The sequence below is a fragment of the Lycorma delicatula genome, chromosome 4 (assembly GCF_047948215.1).
Source record: "Lycorma delicatula isolate Av1 chromosome 4, ASM4794821v1, whole genome shotgun sequence".
Taxonomy (NCBI): domain Eukaryota; kingdom Metazoa; phylum Arthropoda; class Insecta; order Hemiptera; family Fulgoridae; genus Lycorma; species Lycorma delicatula.
Window position 1 is genome coordinate 73,826,547 of NC_134458.1, and position 20,247 is coordinate 73,846,793.

The 20,247-nt window shown below is 34.3% G+C and overlaps 1 protein-coding gene across 2 annotated transcripts in view; it reads right to left on the bottom strand.

Annotated features, from left to right (window-relative positions):
* The window catches only part of Mlh1 (DNA mismatch repair ATPase Mlh1), a 70,874-nt gene that overhangs the window by 27,435 nt on the left and 23,192 nt on the right, over positions 1-20,247 (bottom strand). For both annotated transcript variants that reach the window (XM_075363344.1, XM_075363345.1), the window contains exons 5-7: positions 19,202-19,341; positions 13,496-13,629; positions 4,734-4,960 (exon numbers count right to left, since the gene is read on the bottom strand). In XM_075363344.1, the coding sequence (XP_075219459.1) occupies positions 4,734-4,960; positions 13,496-13,629; positions 19,202-19,341 (501 nt within the window). The remainder of the gene's footprint in view (positions 1-4,733; positions 4,961-13,495; positions 13,630-19,201; positions 19,342-20,247) is intronic.

Here is a 20,247-nt window from a genome sequence, read left to right on the forward strand (position 1 = left end):
ACACATTTTCATTCCCCTTTCTCTTCACATCACCAAAATTACTGTTAGTGTTATCAGTAGTATAACAAACCAACTTTTCTTCAAGTTTGTATTTTTTCACACACTGCAAAAGATACAGAGTCAAAATGTGAGCAGTTTCACCTGACACTTCATCTAAATTTAAAAATTTAAATTGAATTCCCTCCTCCAGAGTGAGGTATTATCTTACAACAATCGGAACAAGTTTTACTTCACTTCTGTTTGAGCTATCCATCGTTACTGTTACATAATTAATGTTTTCCAAAGAACGCAACACATCAAATATAAATGACAGAATAACATTACGTTAACAATAACTGTTTCAGTTTTGGTTCTAGCAAATGAAAATTTTGGGTCATATAACTTTTGAACCAGTTTAAATGTGCAGTCTGATGTTTCAAAACTGAGGTTGTGTCTACCAGTGTGGTATTAAAATGTAGCTTCTTTAGCAGCACACATCAGATCACTGTTACTGTTACTCCCATCTTTGGCTTTAAAAAAATCTTTTATGTTTGCTGAAGCAGTAGCATTAATAGCACTCCTATGTTTAGCTGTTTTCACTTGGTCATCAATATCACCCTTTCCTTTATATGCAACAGAAAATTCTCCAGTACGTAGTGTGCAATAAGCATGTTCATTGCTACTGTCATTACACAATTTCAAAAATTTGTATTCCTGTTACAGGTTAACATTAAACACAATATTTTCTTTTGCCCATTGCTAAACGATAAGACAAAAAATGAATTATGATAAAATGATCAAAAATGTATAGACAAGGTACTTCATACACGAAAACAACATGAACACATTGCCCCTGTTGTGTTGCCAAATGACTAAGTAAAATGTTGTGGTGAGACCGGTAGCTGTACCTCTGTCAAAACTGATGTCAGCACTTGCTCCAAGGTTGGCTGAGAGATGCACAGCTCTAAGAGAATGTTTAAAAAGCGATGTCGAACATATAGGTTTAAAATTTTTAAAAAATCCTCGCCAGTCGAAAAATTCTCAAACCCCGGACAGCATTAAAAAATCATGACTGTCGGGGCTAATCCCAGACGTATGGTAAGCCTACTTCTACAAATGATAAAATTACACAATATTATTACCAATACAACCTTACCTAATTTTTTACTTATTTTTTCCATTAAAAAAAATAATTCTCATTATTAACAGACATAATAAGTGAACAATCCTTGTGATGTAATTTTCTTACACATCCATATTTATTTATTTATTTTTTTGAAACTATAATGCAATTACTCTAAAACACTATAAAGCAAATCACTATAAAGCAAAATATATTACTATAAAGCAAAATCAGAAGGTTTTTTATACTATCATTCAACAGCTATGTAATATTATGGAAATGACAACACTGCTATAATATTCTATAATTCTGCCCTCATATATGCAAAGAAAAAATTAGCTTCAAATGGGATGCAAAATAACCTATTTCAAAGGACAAACTGAATAAAATTTTATTTTAAAAGATGCCCATGCAGCCACATTTGATGGCCAATTGGATTCAATGACACGTAAGAACAAGACTGAAAAAAAATTTTGAAATTGAAGGCATTTTATTCATAAATGTAGATTAGTAGGAATTTTGAAAAGTTAAAATATTTATATAATTTTCAGCAATGACTGTCAGAGCAAAAATATAAAAATGGTGAAAAAAATAAAACAAAATGGCCATTAAGAAATAGTTTACTAATTAGTAACACAATCAAGTATACAAGATTACAACACTTGTGACAGCAGATTACAACGTTGAATTCTTTCATGTGACTTCCGACACCGATAGGCTTCAATTCCCTAACCTACTTCAAAAGATTTTACTGAGACCCAGCCAGTATGAATGTGGTTTTGTGCTATGTAGTCACTCACAAACTTTTGTCAGCCAAGTGGTAACAGTAGTTCTCAGCTAATTATTACAGGAAGATTTTTATAATGCTTTGAAGTTCAGCTTTTGATGTAATTTTTTCCCTATATTGTTTTTCAGTAATTATTAATAATTTTGCAAAAATTGAATTTTAATAATTATTTGGAATCCCTACTACTGAATTTTTTTATAGAGAGATAAGAATAACATATAATTTTAGATATGTTTGATTATAGTATTATTATAACTCAAAATGTGGTTTTCTGTTTTTCTTCAATAAAAAAGTGAATGTATAAATAATATACTAATAATATACTTTTTCCTATATAAAAAAACGCAAACAGAAACTTAGTCCAAAAATTAAATTTCACTCAAAATGGAAATCTTGAAAATCTCAAAATGGAAAAGTAAATGGAAATCTTTGCAGCCAAAGATTTCCATTTACTTTTGTCACAGACTGATTAATTCTTCCAATGGGGATGAACCAACTGACATTTTCAAACCTTTTTTTTCAGTCCAAAATGATCGGCAAGCGGTTTAGGTAGATGACTATCAAAGGCAGAGGTCTGAATATTTTCATTTGGTCAGGACATCAAAAAAAGATTCTTGTCATTCTTTTGTTAAAGGGCAAAAAATAAGGATCCTTGGGATGTTGTGTATGCTAGAGCATAAAAAAATATTTTTTTGTCGGCTCTCTCGAACAAGCAAGGTGTTGTTTCTAATAAAACTGAGATTTTAAATATTCTATTAAATGATTTGTTGCCAGATGATGTTGTGACTAATGAAACCTCAAATCATCTCATCTACAAGTTCAAGAGGAAGTTGCTGCTTTTCGCTCTGATGTTTTATCTATGGAAATTACAATCTAAAATGATCGACTTGACTATTCATGAGATGAACAAATTTGGCAAACACCTCAAAGATCAATGTACAACAATGCTACAATGAAAAAAAAATGGAAACCAATTATGTTGGAGGAGTTTCTACATTGGTTAAGACTCCCCTTTCATTTCAATTCAATTCAATTCCCTCTTCCTAAACTTGTAATCACCAAGTTTTGGAGCACAGACATATTATTTAACATTTCAAGTTTTAAATCTTGCATGATTTAAGGGATTTTAAACATACTTCAAACTCTTCATTTTAATCTTTAAAAACCAACCCAGACTGACAGACTAACAAAAATTCTACTGCTACTTCATGAAAACAGGGATAACATATACATACCAATGGGATGTGTACATATAGACAAATCAATGATGCTGTGGGGAGACAGACTGGTATTTAATGTATAAATAAATGAGGAACAACATAAATATGGCGTAAAACTATACGTGTTAACTGAATCAAGGGGATTACTTTAAGTATTTTAGTGTACACTGGATCTTCTTAGTCAGACAATGGCGGACAAGGTCATGTTAATAAAGTGGTCCTTAAATTAACAGAAAGAAAGTTATGTAGGGGTTGTTTGCTTTTTGTAGATAACTACTATAGTAGCATGAACCTTGTTCAACTTTTGGAAATAAGGATTTATAACAATAAGGCAATTAAAACTCATGACAAAGGAAAGACCTCTCATCATCAAATTCAAATTAAATAAAAACCAAATTGCCAAACATTTTACAGAGGATGGTAGAAGCATTTTCAAATGATGTGATTGCGCAGGGATGTATTGATCATCAATTCCAAACTTGGAATGACACGGTCAAAACTACCAATTGGGCAAAGCAGTTGTTAAATACAATGAAGCAGTGGGTAGAATTTCATAAAAGTTTGGTTAAATGATGGTTTACTATCCTACAGTAAGAAAAACAATAAAATAACATAAAATGTCATTTCATATTTTCCATCACATGAAAACAGTTATTTACTATGACAAAAAATTAATCCAAATACAAAAGCGTCATTATATGAATCCATCTATCCATAATAAAACTTCCTTCCATCATTTTAACAAAAAATTAGTCGAATTTATGTCCACTTCGATATGACTGAAACATTAACTAAAACAACTTGACACAGCAGAAGAACAAAAACGAATGCTAAGAGATCATTCTCAGATGTATACCAAGAAGAAAATAAGAAAAAAATGTGATATTTTATTGACCAGGATGTCTGCCAGCTCTGGGTCTAACCCAGCATTTTATTAACTTCCACAAATGTTTAACTGACCAGATATCAGAATTTTTGTGAACTGACATTTTACGTTGAAATAAAATGTTATTTTTAATTATTTTATTTTATATTTTAATTACTTTCTAAATGCATTTAATCATTTTTTGCAAACAGCATTTTTATTTTTATATTACATTTTCTTTTTTGGCGTATAACACAAAAATTCAAACATATTTTTCAACATAAATAATTTATTTAGATAGCTGAATTACGGAAAAATATATATATTATATAAAAGTGTTCCCCATTTAGCTGAGGATACCAGTTGATGTCATAGGTCACTGCCCATGACTGTGGGCATTGTCGATGAATGGCCATTTTATCATTAAATCAGTCAGCAGAGTTGACAGCAAAACAGTGAAGTGTGTACAACACACAAATAAAACTATAACAAAGAATTGTACCAAGAAAGAATAAAAAAAAAAAATTTTTGCAAATATCAAAATAAATTAGAGTTTCAATTCCTACAATATTCAGAAGTTAGTAGCACAAGACAGGAGAGTCATTAGTCGTTAATGAACATATCAGTTGCCACTAGAAAAAAAAATTGTAGCAAAAACTCTTTATAACATTCTTTATAACCAGTAAACATAAAAATTTTAATAAAAAAATACATCTTCACAAAAAAAAAATATACATATAGTTACTAAAAAAAAAATACCTGAGTTTGAAATACTCTTGATGAATTAGCACCATTTAATTTGCAGTCTACTGTTCGCCTCACTTTTTCAATTATACTATCTTCATGTAGAAAATGCACTTCATGTTTAGTAGGATGAACATTTACATCAACACAGCGTGGATCCAATGACAAACTGAGATAAATAAAAGGGTGAGATCCTTTTGGTAGATATAAACTGTATACTGAATCTAAAGCTTTACGTAAACCTAAATCAAATAACGAGAAACTGTTATAACTATATACTTCCAATCTTATTGGAGAAACAAAATTCTAAATGACAATTTAAAAAAACACAAAAATTTAAATACCATACAGCAGTGAATTAAAACCTTACAAGAAATGCAAAGGGCCCTTCCAAATAAAACAATTGAAAGTAAATTAAGGAGTATAAAGGGCTCTTCTCATAATATAAACTTCAAATTGTCAACAATGAAATATGATTAAAATAAAACCAACAAAAAACTACTAACAGTTTATCAAATTATTGTATTTTCTCTAAGAACAAAATAATACCATCCAAGATTGTTTATCACCCAAGATTACGCAGGTATTCATGGGTAACTTAAATTCACACCACAATGCCACATAGCAAATTACACACAACAGAATATCTTCAGATGACATAAGTTGCCTATGTGAACTCATGGATTTTCCAAGCAAAAATGACAAATAATTAACTACCTCCTGCTGTTGAATTTTTTTACTGGAACAATACCATATGGCTGTATGGAATTCAATATGCAGTAGAGATTATCAATTGTTGCATTTCAATTATAATGCCATTCATCACATAATACCTTCATATTTTACCTTCACTCGAGGAAGCGGACGTAAACTTCCTGGTCGACTTAAGTCAAGTTCAGTTACTTTAGCAGTAAGTGATATGGTCATATAACATCTAAGCCAATTTTTCAGCCTCTGAACAGACTCATATTCCTCTTTTTCCTACACTTTAGAACTCTAGCATTTTAGAGCTTCTGCAAACATCATTTGGTAACATTTTGCGAGTTTAACTTTTTTTGTATTCTCTGCAGGCAGCCAGGAAGTGAATTTTCTGTTCACTAATTATTTTAAGAATGGGCTTTTCTTCCTTAAAAAAAGGACAACCTCATGAATGAATTGAATGTTCTCCAATGTAATTTCTGTACTTCTCAATTACACTGTGTCCATTACCTTTGTGTCCTTCAGAGTCATAATGTACACATATCTATAGCTTATGACATTGTTCTTTGTGTCCATAACCCTGACACTGGAAACATCATCTAGGGTTCGAAACAAAGAGTCAAACATATGCAGACAGATAGCCACCTTAATTTTTTCAGGAGGAAAACAAACAAAAGTTGCAATAAGGGAAGTGCTGATTCAATATATGTGTTTCACCATATAAATCATCTCACTTCAACATCTTGAGCTCTTAGCTCAAGTGATCTCCTTGAAGTAAACATCCAAAAAGTTAAAACAGAAAATTACTTCTTTCTTATGACTGAGAGCCTTAATGAAACTTTCTCCCAGAGTTAAGTGTTAATAGAAATTTACTTAAAAAGTACATACATAAAAGATTCAACCAAACTAGTCCTATCATATAACTTTTACACATTCTCAGGTGCTCCACAATTACCTGTTATTACTTTATTTATAAAAAATGATAAAACATTAGAAGCAGATACAAACTACTGAATATTAACAATCACAAGAAATTGCACGTACTTTTATGCAATAGTGGCTATGTCATTCTCTTCGTCACTTATTACTTTCATGATACTGAATGAGGTCTGTTACAGCATTTATGATTAATTCAGGTGGACCATCTACTGTCATAAGGGTATTAAGAACAGACTCTATTTTGTTCCCATACTTATAAGCCTCTTATTTATGTTCCCATAAATATCAGCAATAAAGGACAACTGCAGCAGAGCACAAATGTATTGCAGGGGGCGTAAAACATAAAACTAGGCTTACCTTGGTTCCGAGAGGCACCAGGGTATGGCGAATACTTTTTTCTTTTTTTATTTAAGAGGTGAAGGAACCCCATTTACAGGCGCCTAAGCAGTGTCGGGCTCGCTAACAGGTTCCGCAGGATGTTATTAAGTGCGTATGTATACCTGTGCACTACTGACTAAACCTCCACCCTTAGCAACCCTCCCCCCTGGAACAGCTAGTTGAGCATTACTTCAGGGATGGTTAATGCCCACACACACAATTGGTCACCACAAGGAAACATCAAAATCATACCATCACACACATCACAAAAGGATATTGAACACAGTTCCAACCAAGCACAAACACTCCCAACAGGCACAAGAGACCCCCTTGAACACACACACCACATGCCCACACACACATGCACATGCACACACACACACACATGGGTACAGATAGCACCAACAAACAGACATCGCAAAGAACTCAAGTGGGAGAGAAACAACAAGCATGAAAGGCACTCTTGAAAGAGGTGCCCATCAACCACACATGCACTTGCCATGCACATACACTCACACACATCTAGCAAAACATGCACTTACATTCACATACTTACCCGTAACACCCATCAGTTGTTGATTCAGTGATATGAGCAACATGCTCAGGCACCAGGAATCTGGTCCACAGCCTCACCGCACCAAGGCAACCCCCACATGCTCACAGGGGTCCCCCCCAGGCACTCAACCACAGACCTGTCCAGTCTGGCACCTCTGACGTCTTCTCTGCCGGAACTCCTCCCATAGACGGAGCTTGTCTGTCACCTTCCTAGCATATCGATCCACCGCAGTCCATTCTTCCTCTCCAGTCATTAATATTCACTGAGCGTCTTATAGCTGAAACATATTTCCATAGCCCAGGGTATCTAATAACTCCTTTCGCTCTTCCCTGAAACGTGGACATCTGAAGTAGACGTGTAGAAAACTCTCCTCCTCTCCACACTCCGGACAGAGGTCAGTGTGGTCTAGCCCAAATTGGAACAGGTATGCCCTAAATCCGCCATGGCCCATTAGAAACTGAGTGAGACTGTAACCCAGCGAACCATGCAATTCCTATACCAACCCTTGACGTCCCTGATATGTCAACGCGTCCACCGTCCCTTCATGAACTGGTCCCATCACTCCTGCCATTTGTTCATTAACTTATCTTCTATGTCACTGGCTAGACATTTTTTATCCACAGGTGGCAAAGTCCCCTGTTTCCTCAATTTCATCCACAACAATATCATAAGGTTGATTGGGAGGTGACCCACTAAAACCTCTGCAGCCTCTTTAGACTGTTCGATATGATGATATCCTGAGGCAGCACCTCCTGTGCAACACCTCCAATCTGCTATGGTATCTAGCATACCTAACTGCACCTGCCCACAGCTGGTGAGATGACACTTCAGTCCTATCTTCCTCCCTTTCAACTCCAATATTCTATGGACAGAGGTTGCAGTTTGTTGTCCATATACCTCTGTTTGAACAGTGCCCAGACTGCCATCACTATTCCTTCGAATCTTGTTTAAAACTTCAACTAACACCTGGGCGAGTTCAGCTTCCTCACCGAAGTCCACAACATGGAACATGTTCGTGACAGCTATCATATCTCTCATCTCTTCCCTGATGCGTCTGGCTTCCATTGCAGTCGTCATGACATTACCCACCTTCATTCCAGATCCATCAAGCAACCACACCACTTGGGAATGACAGATAGCCAGGTTGTCAATGGGTCTACTCTCTGCTAACTCCTTGAGGTCAACTATGACCACTGTATTCAGAGCACCTTCTTTCCTGTCAGGTACTTCGATGAAGGTATTCCTGTAGGCCTTCTTCAACCAATCCTTTTTGATAAATTTCCTTCATGAGGACTTTCCAAGTCCCTTCACGATCATGTTGAGATCCATTTCCACTTCCTTAAGAGAGCTTGACATTTTAGTCAAAACTCATTTTCAAATAAACTACCAGGCCCTCCAATTTGGCAATCATTCCATCCAATCCTTTGGCAATTCGTCTTCAACCATGGAAGATTGCCATTGTTGCCTGGGCCTTTTGACCCACTTCCTATAATCTGCACTAGTTCTTTGAGCCACTGGTGGCAGCCCCTCATCCATGGGAGACTGCGTCGACATGCCAGCCGCATCCTGCATCAGCATCACCCTAGCAACATCCTGGAATACTACCTTGTCTTCTGGTGTCGCTCCCAGCACTTGTCCAGGTCCTTCTTCCATCCATTCAAGTCAGTAAATAAAAAAAACTCAACAAAACGGGTAAGGCGCCCAAAAACGCGTAAAATGATACCAGTAGTCATTTGAAATATAACAAGGTTAAAATGTAAACAAAACAATTCAAAAGCTGTTTGGGAGATCCAAACAGCTGTGCACCACCAGCAGGAAACATGGCTTACGCACCAATTTGGCAGGCTAACCTATACAAAGTCAGCTGTTTCCCATTGAACCAACTACGAGAGTAACACAATTATTATCCACAATTTAGTTATATTTTTGGTAATGTTGGTAGTACTGTTGTGTTGCATAGATGATGCATGTATGGTTTAATTGATGTTGTCTGTGCAGGTTTGATGCTGCTAGGTTAGTTTCATTATCGCTGACCTGCTGTTAAACATGGCTGCTCTGCTTTCTGTTTGAACCAAAGAAGAGCAACGTTCAGTGATCGGTTTTTTGTGGTCGGAAGGTGTAACAGGGGCCAAAATTCATCGAAGACTTTCAGTACAGTACAGGAACAGTGTGTTGCCGCAACGGAGTGTCTACGAATGCATTGAAAAATTCAAAAATGGTCGCACAATTGTTATGCACGATGAAGGAGCCGGACGACCGTTTATCGCCACAAATGAGGAAAACATTGAGCATGCATGTGACATGGTTTTCTTAGACAGACGAGTAACTATTGATGAAGTGGCACATCGTCTGCAAATTAGTCACAGTTCTGCCTACAAAATCATTCACAACAGACTTGGGTTTCATAAAGTCTGTGCAAGATGGGTCCCAAAAAAACTCACACAGTTGCATAAACACGCGTTTGTTTATGGACATCTGCCAAAAAAATTTGGATCACTATGGTAACAAACAGGAAATCTTCTTAGACAGAATCATCACTGGTGACGAAATATGGATCCATCATTACGAGCCGCAGAGTAAACGGCAGAATATGGAATGGAAACATCCAAATTCGCCCTGCAAAAAAAAAGTTCAAGACCCAACCATCTGCAGGAAAACTGATGCTTACGGTTTTTCGGGACTCACAAGGCCCAGTAGTGGAATATTATGAGGAAAGGGGCACGACAATAAACAGTGCGTGTTACGGAGAGATGCTTACTGCCAAGCTGAAGCCTGCAATTCGAACAAACGCCGAGGATTGCTGCCAAAAGGTGTTGTGTTATTGCACAACAATGCCCATCCACATACTGCTGCCCACACTGTTGAAACGCTCCAGAAACTCAACTTTGAAGTACTAGCTCATCCTCCGTATAGTCCTGATCTTGCCCCTTCTGACTACCACATGTTTGGTCCACTCCGAGAGGCATTAAGGGGTCATCAATTTACCTCGGATGAAACAGTGAAAGAAGCAGTGCATTCCTGGCTCGCAACTCAACTGAAAACCTTCTTTTATGAGGGCATGAAGAAGCTTGTGCAACGATGGACCAAGTGTGTTGAAATGCAAGGGGACTATGTTGAAAAATCATGTACATGTAAGTTTCCTATTTGTATTGCAATAAAATTTATAACTACATTAAGGATAATAATTGACCTACCCTCGTAAATTGCCGCGAACTGTTACAACCGGCCTAGATGTTGTTATGATACACATCAGTAGTGACATCACCTAGTGGAAATTACGTGTCTATAATCTTAAACTGTTACTAAATTTTAATACAAAAATAAAATACTTAAAAATACTCATTAACTGCCTAAACCTAGTTTAGACAGATTAAATGATCTTCCCGTACTTAAAAAAATACATTTCCTTGCACAGTATACCACTTAAAATACTGTAACACAGCGGTTTCACCACAAAGTGTAAAAAACAAATCTGTCTGTTGTCCAATTATAAAAAATAGCTAAAAACTAGCTATTAACCTATCTGTATAATCCTCTCATAAAAGAAAACGAAAAATTTTAAGTAGTACTGAAAAAGGTTTCAAAAATAGTTTACATCTTGGATTAGGGTTTGGAAAGCATCTCAGTGGCCAATGAGTATATTTACAAGAAGAAATATGAATAAGTATGTCATGTACTGTATTAATGTTAGTTTGTATTGTATATAGTATTTATAAAGTAGTGTAGCTGGAATATGTTGTGTGAGCTGCTCACACTGGTGAGTTTCACTGTACGAGGTCTGTAAATAAGGTAATGAGACTAGTTCTTTTGGCAGCCAAAATAGCAACATTGTAAAGTTACTAGTAAACATATGGTTATATGAACAATTCATTTATGTTAGGCATTAATATTTTTAGTCTATTGTTGCCACGTAAGATGTAAACAAACTTTTCGTAAAACGAGTTTTAGTTGTGCCTTACAAAAATGAGTGATACTAATTATGAGCAATGTTGTGCAATCATGTTTTGTGTTAAACTCAGTGAGAATGCTACTGAATCTTTTTCAAAATTGTAAAGGACTTATGGAGATGACACTCTGTCATGAGCCCAAGTTTTTAAATGGTTTAAAGCATTTTCAGGCGGCCAGGAATCAGTTGCGGACAATCAATGTTCTGGAGGACCGTTAATGTCAAAAAGTGACAGCAATGTTGAGCGAATCAGAGACTTGATACAGTATGACTGGTGATTAACGTCAGAATGATTTCAGAATAACTGAATTTGAACCATACCATAACAGTCTGACTGTGGAAAAGAGTTGCTCATGTGAGACCAGCCATCTTTGATGGCTGGTCTCACATGAGCAACATGACAATGATGCATCATGATTGATGCTGCATCATGACAATGCACCTTGTCACACTGGACTCTCAAATGAGTTTTTGGCAAAGATAAACATTCCTGTAGTTCCTCACCACCTTATTCACCTGACTTGTATCCCTGTGACTTTTTCCTGCTCCCAATTTTATAAAAACACCTCAAAGAACACCATTTTGGAACAGTAGAAAACATTTTTTTAAAAATGTAACCAAACATCTGAAGGATATTCCAGTTTCTAAGTTCCAACACTGTTATGAAGAGTGGAAAAACCATTTGAAACATTGCGTGGCTTCCCAAGAGAACTATTTCAAAGGTGATAGAGTCCATGTAAAGGGTGATTCAAAGAAACGGGAAATTTTGAAAGTTGTGTTGGTAGCCGTGGGCGATTGGTACCACTTGATAAGTGGCGCCAGCCTCTCTAACCTAACCTGCCATTTAGTTGTCATGGATCCTTGGAGTGGTGCGCAACGTGCATTTGCTATCAAAGCGTTTTACAAAAACAATGACAGTGTGGAGGGAGCGCATAGAGAATTTTGCCGTCATTTTAATCTGGGACGGCACAACTGTGTTCCATCAGCACATGCAGTTAAAACATGGATATCTAATTTTGAGAAAACTGGTTCGGCAATAAAAAAGAAACCTCCAGGCCGTGAGCGAACCGTCCATACACCACAGAATGTTCAAGCTTTACAAGATGCTGTCACACGAAGTCTACATTGGTCAATCCGTCGTCTCTCAGCATCTTTACAATTGCATAGTTCAAGTGTTCGAAGAATGTTAGTGAAGGACTTGCAATTCTATCCATACAAGTTGCAGATCGTCCAGGAACTGAAACCGAACGATGCAGTTGTGCGAGCACAATTCTGTAATGTAATGCTTCAGAAAATAAATGATAACGAAGAGTTTGTTCACGAACTGTGGATGTCAGACGAAGCGCATTTCCACCTCAATGGATTTGTTAACAAGCAAAATTTCAGATACTGGGCAAAAGAAAATCCAAATCCTACGCAGCTACACCAGCGTCCGTTGCACAGCCAGAAAGTGACCATGTGGTGTGCTATGTCATCTTACAGTGTTATAGGCCCTTATTTTTTTGAGGATGACAACGGTCTTGCGATTACAGTGACGTCGGCTCGTTACGTAGCCATGCTTGAAACCTTTGTTGTGGAACAACAAAAGAGATTTCCACCAATGCTTAACACAGCCTGGTTTCAACAAGACGGAGCAACGTTACATACTGCACGAATATCGATGGCAGCTGTATGCCGATTGTTTGGACAATGTGTCATTTCATGAAATGGTGACATTAGATGGCCTCCCAGATCGCCTGCGATCTCTCAGCTTGCGATTACTTTTTGTGGGGTCACCTTAAAAGCAAAGTGTTTTACATTAGACCTGCTACAACGGAAGAACTAAAGACAAAGATCCGAGAAGCAATTGCGGAAATTCCAGTTGAGATGTTACGTCAAACCATGAACAATTTAACGAAGAGACTTCGTGAGTGTTTACGTAGAAGAGGAGGTCACCTGCAAGATGTCATCTTTAAAAAATAAACTAAAATGTATGTATCCTAAAATGGCAACATTTGTACAATTACATGAAATAAAATTCATTTTCTAAAAAAAATTTTTCATTAACATTATTTAATTTTTTTAATTTCCCGTTTCTTTGAATCACCCTGTATAATAGGATTGTAAATAAAAAATTTTTCTGAACCAGTCTCATTACTTTATTTACTGACCTCGTATAATAGGAAGAATAGCTGTCCCCAAAAATACTGAAAATGAACTTAAACATATCCAAAGTACTATACTATAAGCTAAAATCAACAGAGGACTAAAAAAACTTACCAGAAGAATCTACAAGTCTATTATTAATGAACAGTAAAAAAATTTGTTTTTTTGTTGAATAATTCACATTTGAAATAAATCCATGCAGTTTAAATCTAAGGCCATCATCAACACTATCGATTTCGAGAAGCTCCCTGGGTAATTAACAACAAAAAATTTTTTTAATTAAATTTCTGCCAAATGATGTACAAAACAAACAGTTTATTTTTCATTAATGTATAGTTAAAATATGAACTTCAACAGTTTTCTCAGCCTTTTTTAAATAGAAGATAACATTATTCACAAAAAGTAAAATTAAATATCAAGTTTACAAATTTTCAATTAAAACTTCATCATTCCAATTACAGAACATTTTTTTTATATGACTGTTCCTTCTAAGAATCTATCCACATAAGTTTCATTTTATGTTAAATCATCACAGGATTCCAAGTGTGTAAATTTTGAGTGGAAGAAACATTACAATGTAGCTGTAATTGGAAAAAAGATCCACCAGGTACTGTAGACCAAATAGTTTGCAATATTATAGCACCAATCTTAAATAACACCAAATTAATAAATTTTAAAAAATTATACTAGTAAATTTTTTAAATCCCTTCCCAGTTTATTATAAATCTTATACAATCACAAGATCAATTCTTTTAATGAATAGGTCTGTGGATTGGAAATATTTATAAATGTTCATTACACACTAAAACTATGTTTTATGTTTGAATGCAAAAGAAACAAAAGACCTTGTACAAATATAATGATAGTATGGTCATCTGCCATTACTTTTGGAATTTCCCACGCCATGCATGTAAATGGAAAGTGTAATAGCAATCAGGGTCTTAGTAGTACTGCCAAAAGTACATTAAACTATGTCAATGATAGTTAACATAGCTAGCATTCAAACAGATGTAAATCAGTGCTATATATTTGTAAGATGCCATAAGATTCACAGATCAAACTACAATGGGGTTTGTCCAATGTGAGGTTGCACAAATCCTTGTATTCAGTTAAATCAAGATGAGTTCTTCTACAGATTTTTCAGAAAATTTTTTTCCACTAATTTTGCTTTACTGTTCATCAACAATAACTTCAAATTAAAATCATGTGTTTATAATTCCTGGACTACCCAACTCTTATATAGATAACAGTTTAAACCTGAGTGAATTTTCTGTCTAAAATATAACAAAACAGGGTTAATGACATGGCCTGTTGTCATACAGAACATGATACACTCTACACAAACAAGGCTTTGATTGCTTTGACAGTATCTAACATCGTGATATTTTTTATTAGCCCTGGATGCTTCAAACTCAATAGTTAGCTTGTAGCTTCAAAATCGTTAAGTCTGATCTTTACAGCATGAACTGACCGAACCAATCATGACACTGAAGTCTGAAGTGCTGTCAAAATTCTCATTACATATCTTTGTAACAATTAATTTTTGTAAGATAGTTTACTGCAAACACAAGATGCAATCCTAATCAACAATCCATTGTAAATAGATCAACTGGGAAACATAATGAATTCATTAAAGCCCAACCAACTCAAACAATGGTTTGGCAGCAACATATGACTCAAAATCACTCATTTCTACACACACCCTAATTTTCAGTGTATACATTTATTCTATTTTATCTAATTATTTATATTTTAACTGTAGACCTGCATTGCTGAACATAAATTAATATAAAATACAAATGAAAATTTCATACCCCAAGCATCTAAAGGACAACTCAACTTTGCTGTGTCATGTCACATGTATTTTTAGGATGTAGTTTTCATACATATTCTTAAATAGATTTAGTGCAATATTAGTTTTAAATATCTTCTTGAAAGCATAAAACACATTATATCCCTGGCATCCTGTACAGCACACTATTTATTTAGACATCAATAGTGCGATACAGGACCCTGGGAAACTGTACAGAATTTTGCAATGTAATAACAATTTTCCAATATATTAATATAACAAGCTCATAGTATGGAGAAAACTAAAATGACCTCATCTGATTTATCATACTTAGTCATACGCTTTGTACATAAATAACAAATTTACACAAATACTCATGGAACTATAATGGCAAGCTCATCTGATCATATCACAGCAAAATAGAAATATATTATGTATATCACAAACACAAATTACATGATAATGCAAATATCAATATTACAAATTTATACCCTCTGCTGATCACTAAAATTCTAAGGTGTCAATGATTGTCCATTTGGTAATGTCACTGACTACAAAAAGGTGTTAATGATTGCCACTACTGCATTCATTTGACAAAATTAAAATAAATTGCTATTCTAATAATAAAAAGAGTTTTTTTATCTGTTTTATACAATATTTAATGAAAATTATTTGAATATTACTTAAAAACAACTAACACTCACAAATTCCTTAAAGGTGCAAAAAATTATACTATCTTATTTTAAATAAAAAAATCAAATTTGCAATTACAGTAGTACTAGTAAATGTTACAGTAGTAAGTATAATAAATTATACTTAAAAAATTCTTTAGTCATTATTTAATACGTAATAATTATTTAGTGATTTTCAAATTGTTTCATGTAATATTTTTAATGCCGTCTAATATTAAATTGTGCAACTGTATTTTTTTATCTTATAATAATAATGAGAGAAAGAAAATTACTATTTTGTTTTTATGGACTTTGAAATATTTTTAAAAAAACTTACATTGTTTTTAATGAACATTAAAGTAAAGTAGAAATAAAGAATCCTGACAAAATGCAGTCAAGAGACTACCACAAAACCTTCAAAAAATAAGTCCAAAAATACGAATCCCCAACCCTACTAATGAAGGATGAAACCCCATAATCTGGCCCATAGCAATACAGACAATGCAGAAATCCTAGCTAAATATTTCAACAAACTCCTAAATTGCAAAGAACAAACAGAACTCCTAAACTTTGACACAGCACTCAAATAACAACACCACCAGAAAACATCAACCCTCTCACAATAAAAGAAGTCTACCAAGCATTGGGTGAGATGAACAAAGCGTCAGGAGATCAGATCTTTGTAGAAGTCTGGAAACCTGCAGGAAGACCAGCAAAAATCACACTTCTTCAACAGCTTGTAACATCTGGATCGAAGAACTACCAAAATACTGGGCAACAGCCCTCATCCAACCAATACACAAAAAAGCAGACAAAACAGACCCTAACAACTACAGGAGGAATCGCACTCCTAGACAAAATATACAAAAATCATCCTCAACAGGATCAGTTTACAACTCAAGAAAAAACTAGAGGAATACTAGGGACGTTTACACCCTGGAGAGGTTGTCCAAACCAGATCATAAGTCTCAAGCTAATAATGGATTACAAAAGAAAAAGAAGCACAAACATGGTGATAATGTATATAGACTTCAAGAAAGCACACGATTCCATCCACAGAGAATCCCTACTAAAAATTCAAAGACACCTTGGACTAAATACCAAACTAATCAACATGATAAAAATGACCCTCATTATTACTAAGTCAAAAGTGAAATTCTGAGGCGAACTCTCGGAACCATTTGAGATCGAAAATGGGCTGTGCCAAGGCGATGGACTCTCACTGCTACTTAACTGCGATCTGGAAATGGCAATAAGGGAATGGCTCAAAATATGCCCCCAAAAATAAAAAACAGGCCAAAAAATCAAAACAAACTGCCTTGGTTTCGCCAATGACTTGGCACTGCCAGCTAATGACATCAACAAAGCTAGAACACAGATATTAGAACGTCAAAACACTGCAAATAAAATTGGCCTCAAAATATCATTCAAAAAAACAGAGATTATGCCCCAAAAATCAATACTTAAAAGAAGTAAACATAAATGGTAATAAAGTTAAAGTAGTAACCCAATTTAAAAACCTTGGAGAAATAACAACAAACAACCTAAACGAAAAAATCTCAATCTAAACAAGAGCAAACAAATTAGTTAAAGCACAAAAATTAGCCTGGTACACCTACAGTAAAAAAAAAAACAATCCATAAATGCAAAAGTAAGACACTACAACACAGTTATAAAACCAGAAGCCACATATGCAGCTGAAACGCTCTTCCACCTGAACAAACAATCAAAAACCAACAGACTCCAGAAAATTGGAAAAACCTGCATCAACAAAAAGTACCAGAAAGACAGGCAATAGTGGATCATGTCCAACAAATTCGTGTATGAAGTGTTAGAACCCATCACCGATATCATGCGTAAGAGGGACTAGGATTCTTCAGACACATCATGAGGATGAAAATACGAGACTTCTAAAATGGCTGGTACAGTACAATCTTGACTCAAAGAAACACCAAGACAGGATGAAGATGGATCAGAGAAATAAGAGAGGATCTGAAGTTGGCCTTACACCAGAGACAAGATAAAATTAAACGAAAAAATCAAGGACAAAAACACTCACTTCACACTCACAACACAAAAATGTTCAACACCAGAAAGGGCAAGAAGATTGAAATGTACGAAAAAGTACTGGGAGGAACACAAGGCCCTTCGAAGAGACTTGGATAATGGACTGACTAAAGTGATCCTATGTGATCATAAAAGAAGAAAAAGAAAAAGTAGAAATAAGAAATACCAATTTATCTCTTTTTAACTTATTGTCTGTTCTGAAAAGAATATCAATAAGAATTAAGTATTTTTTTCTTTGTTCTGCCGTTATCATAATGACCTGTAAAATATATTCATTTAAATGAATATTATTTAAAATGAATGGTAATATGTGATTGCAGACATTTTCAGGAATATATAATCAAACTGTCCTATTGTCAGTATGGTGTGGGAGTGGGATGCAAGGGACTTGTATGGTTTAAGAATAATATTATTTTTATATTTAACAAAACACTACAAGCAATGTAGGTAACAGTGGTCTTGAGAAACGGAAAAGAACTAGGGTTGACAGAAAGTGGCAAATCAAATCAAGTACTGCGTACAAGGCCCAGTTTTGTACACACTACAAAGACAACTGATACAGGGTCATGGTGATTTTGCTGAAGCCATGTAATCATTTCTGATTTTAAAGCAGATTACTAATTTGCTATTTTTTCTACAGAATGGAACAAAGAATTGTCCATTTTTAGGATACAGTTTTCTTATATATGGTAGAACAATCTCATATATTGCCTGCATTATATATAGAATAGAACACACTGTTTTGTTTACTTACAAAACAGTTTTCTTTCATTTTTGTGAAAAAATGTCAATAATTTTTTAATCTCTGCTTCTGAAATACTGTTTAAATAGTTTTGACTAAAGTATAGGATTAAATATAAATAATCTTCGTAAGTCTAACTTTTTACTAAGAAAATAAAATTGTGGATATTACTTAAAATTTATTGGTTCCCATCTGTTTTACAGATTTAAATTTTATCAATAGACATAATGCCTGATATTACCTAACAAATAAAAAATAAACGTAATCAGGAAAAATTATTCAAAATGTAAATCTTACAAAAAATTTTAAATTATCATATAATGGCCATCCAAAAATAATTTTACACGTCATGAATATCACTTGGTGTCAGAATAATGGCAATTGGAGGTACTAAGTTGGAGAATGGAAGTAAGATGAACTGATATCTAAGTTTTATAGGGATAGTGGCCGTATTTAAAAAAATACTTTAATCCAAAAGCTTTAAAATATACCCCAGAACTAAAAGTCAGTTTTAAAAATGAGAAAAATTATTTCAAAGATCAATTTACCTTGAGATATTATTCCCATATATAGTTTTTATATTTTCAACATGGGTTGAATTACAGTTGGTACGAATCTCAGCTAAACTTTCACCATGTTTTTTTAATATAAATCCCACTTTGGGATTATGAATAGCATAACGACTAACCTATAATCAGAAAAATTATAAAACAAACCACAAAATTATTTTAAACTACTACATCTATCTGTTGATTAACTTCAGGAAAAATGAGCAAATTTTATGAATAAAACTTATTAACCAAGTAAAATCATTTAATTAGTTTTTTAAATATTCAATATAATCAGTGGTATTCTGTATCTTAAAGGTACTAAATTAAAATTGGCAAAAAATTTAATTAAATACAAACAGAGTGTATCACAAAGTTCTCCTGGAACTTTCATAACCTATTCTACTCATGAAAATAATGGAAAAAGTTCATATAAACATATGTCCTAAAATGCTTTGTTTGCAAGGTATGACTAGTGAAAGAATTCACTTGGATTTCAGCTACCCTGGTAAAATGAGATTATACCGAAATTTGTAGGACTTAATTAAGCAGCAGAATTAGCAATTTCTTATGGCTTGAACCCTGAAAAATCAAATAAAATAGGTCCCAGAACAGCATCTGCAGTAATATTTGAGAAAACTAGAGTGAAAACCATTTAATTGGAGTAAAAACCCCTGTTTTTTATGTTGAATGTACAATAACTTTGTTAAATGGATAATAAACACACAAATGCTTAAAAACAAAACTAGTAGAGAATTTAATTCTGAACAAAATGATACAAGTTGAATAAAACAAAGAAAAATTAGAATTTAATTTAAAACCAAATTTATTGGTTTGTTATCCCAATTTATTGGTTTTTCACTCCAAAAACTACTGCAGATATGTTTCTGAGAACTATCTTATTCAATCTTTCAGGACAAAAACAATAAAAAATCAATAATTCTGCCCCTTAATTAATGTCCTAAAAATTTCAGTACAACCTCATTTCACCAGGGTAGCTGAAATCCAAGCAAACTTTTTCACTAGCCGTAACTCTCAAACAAAGC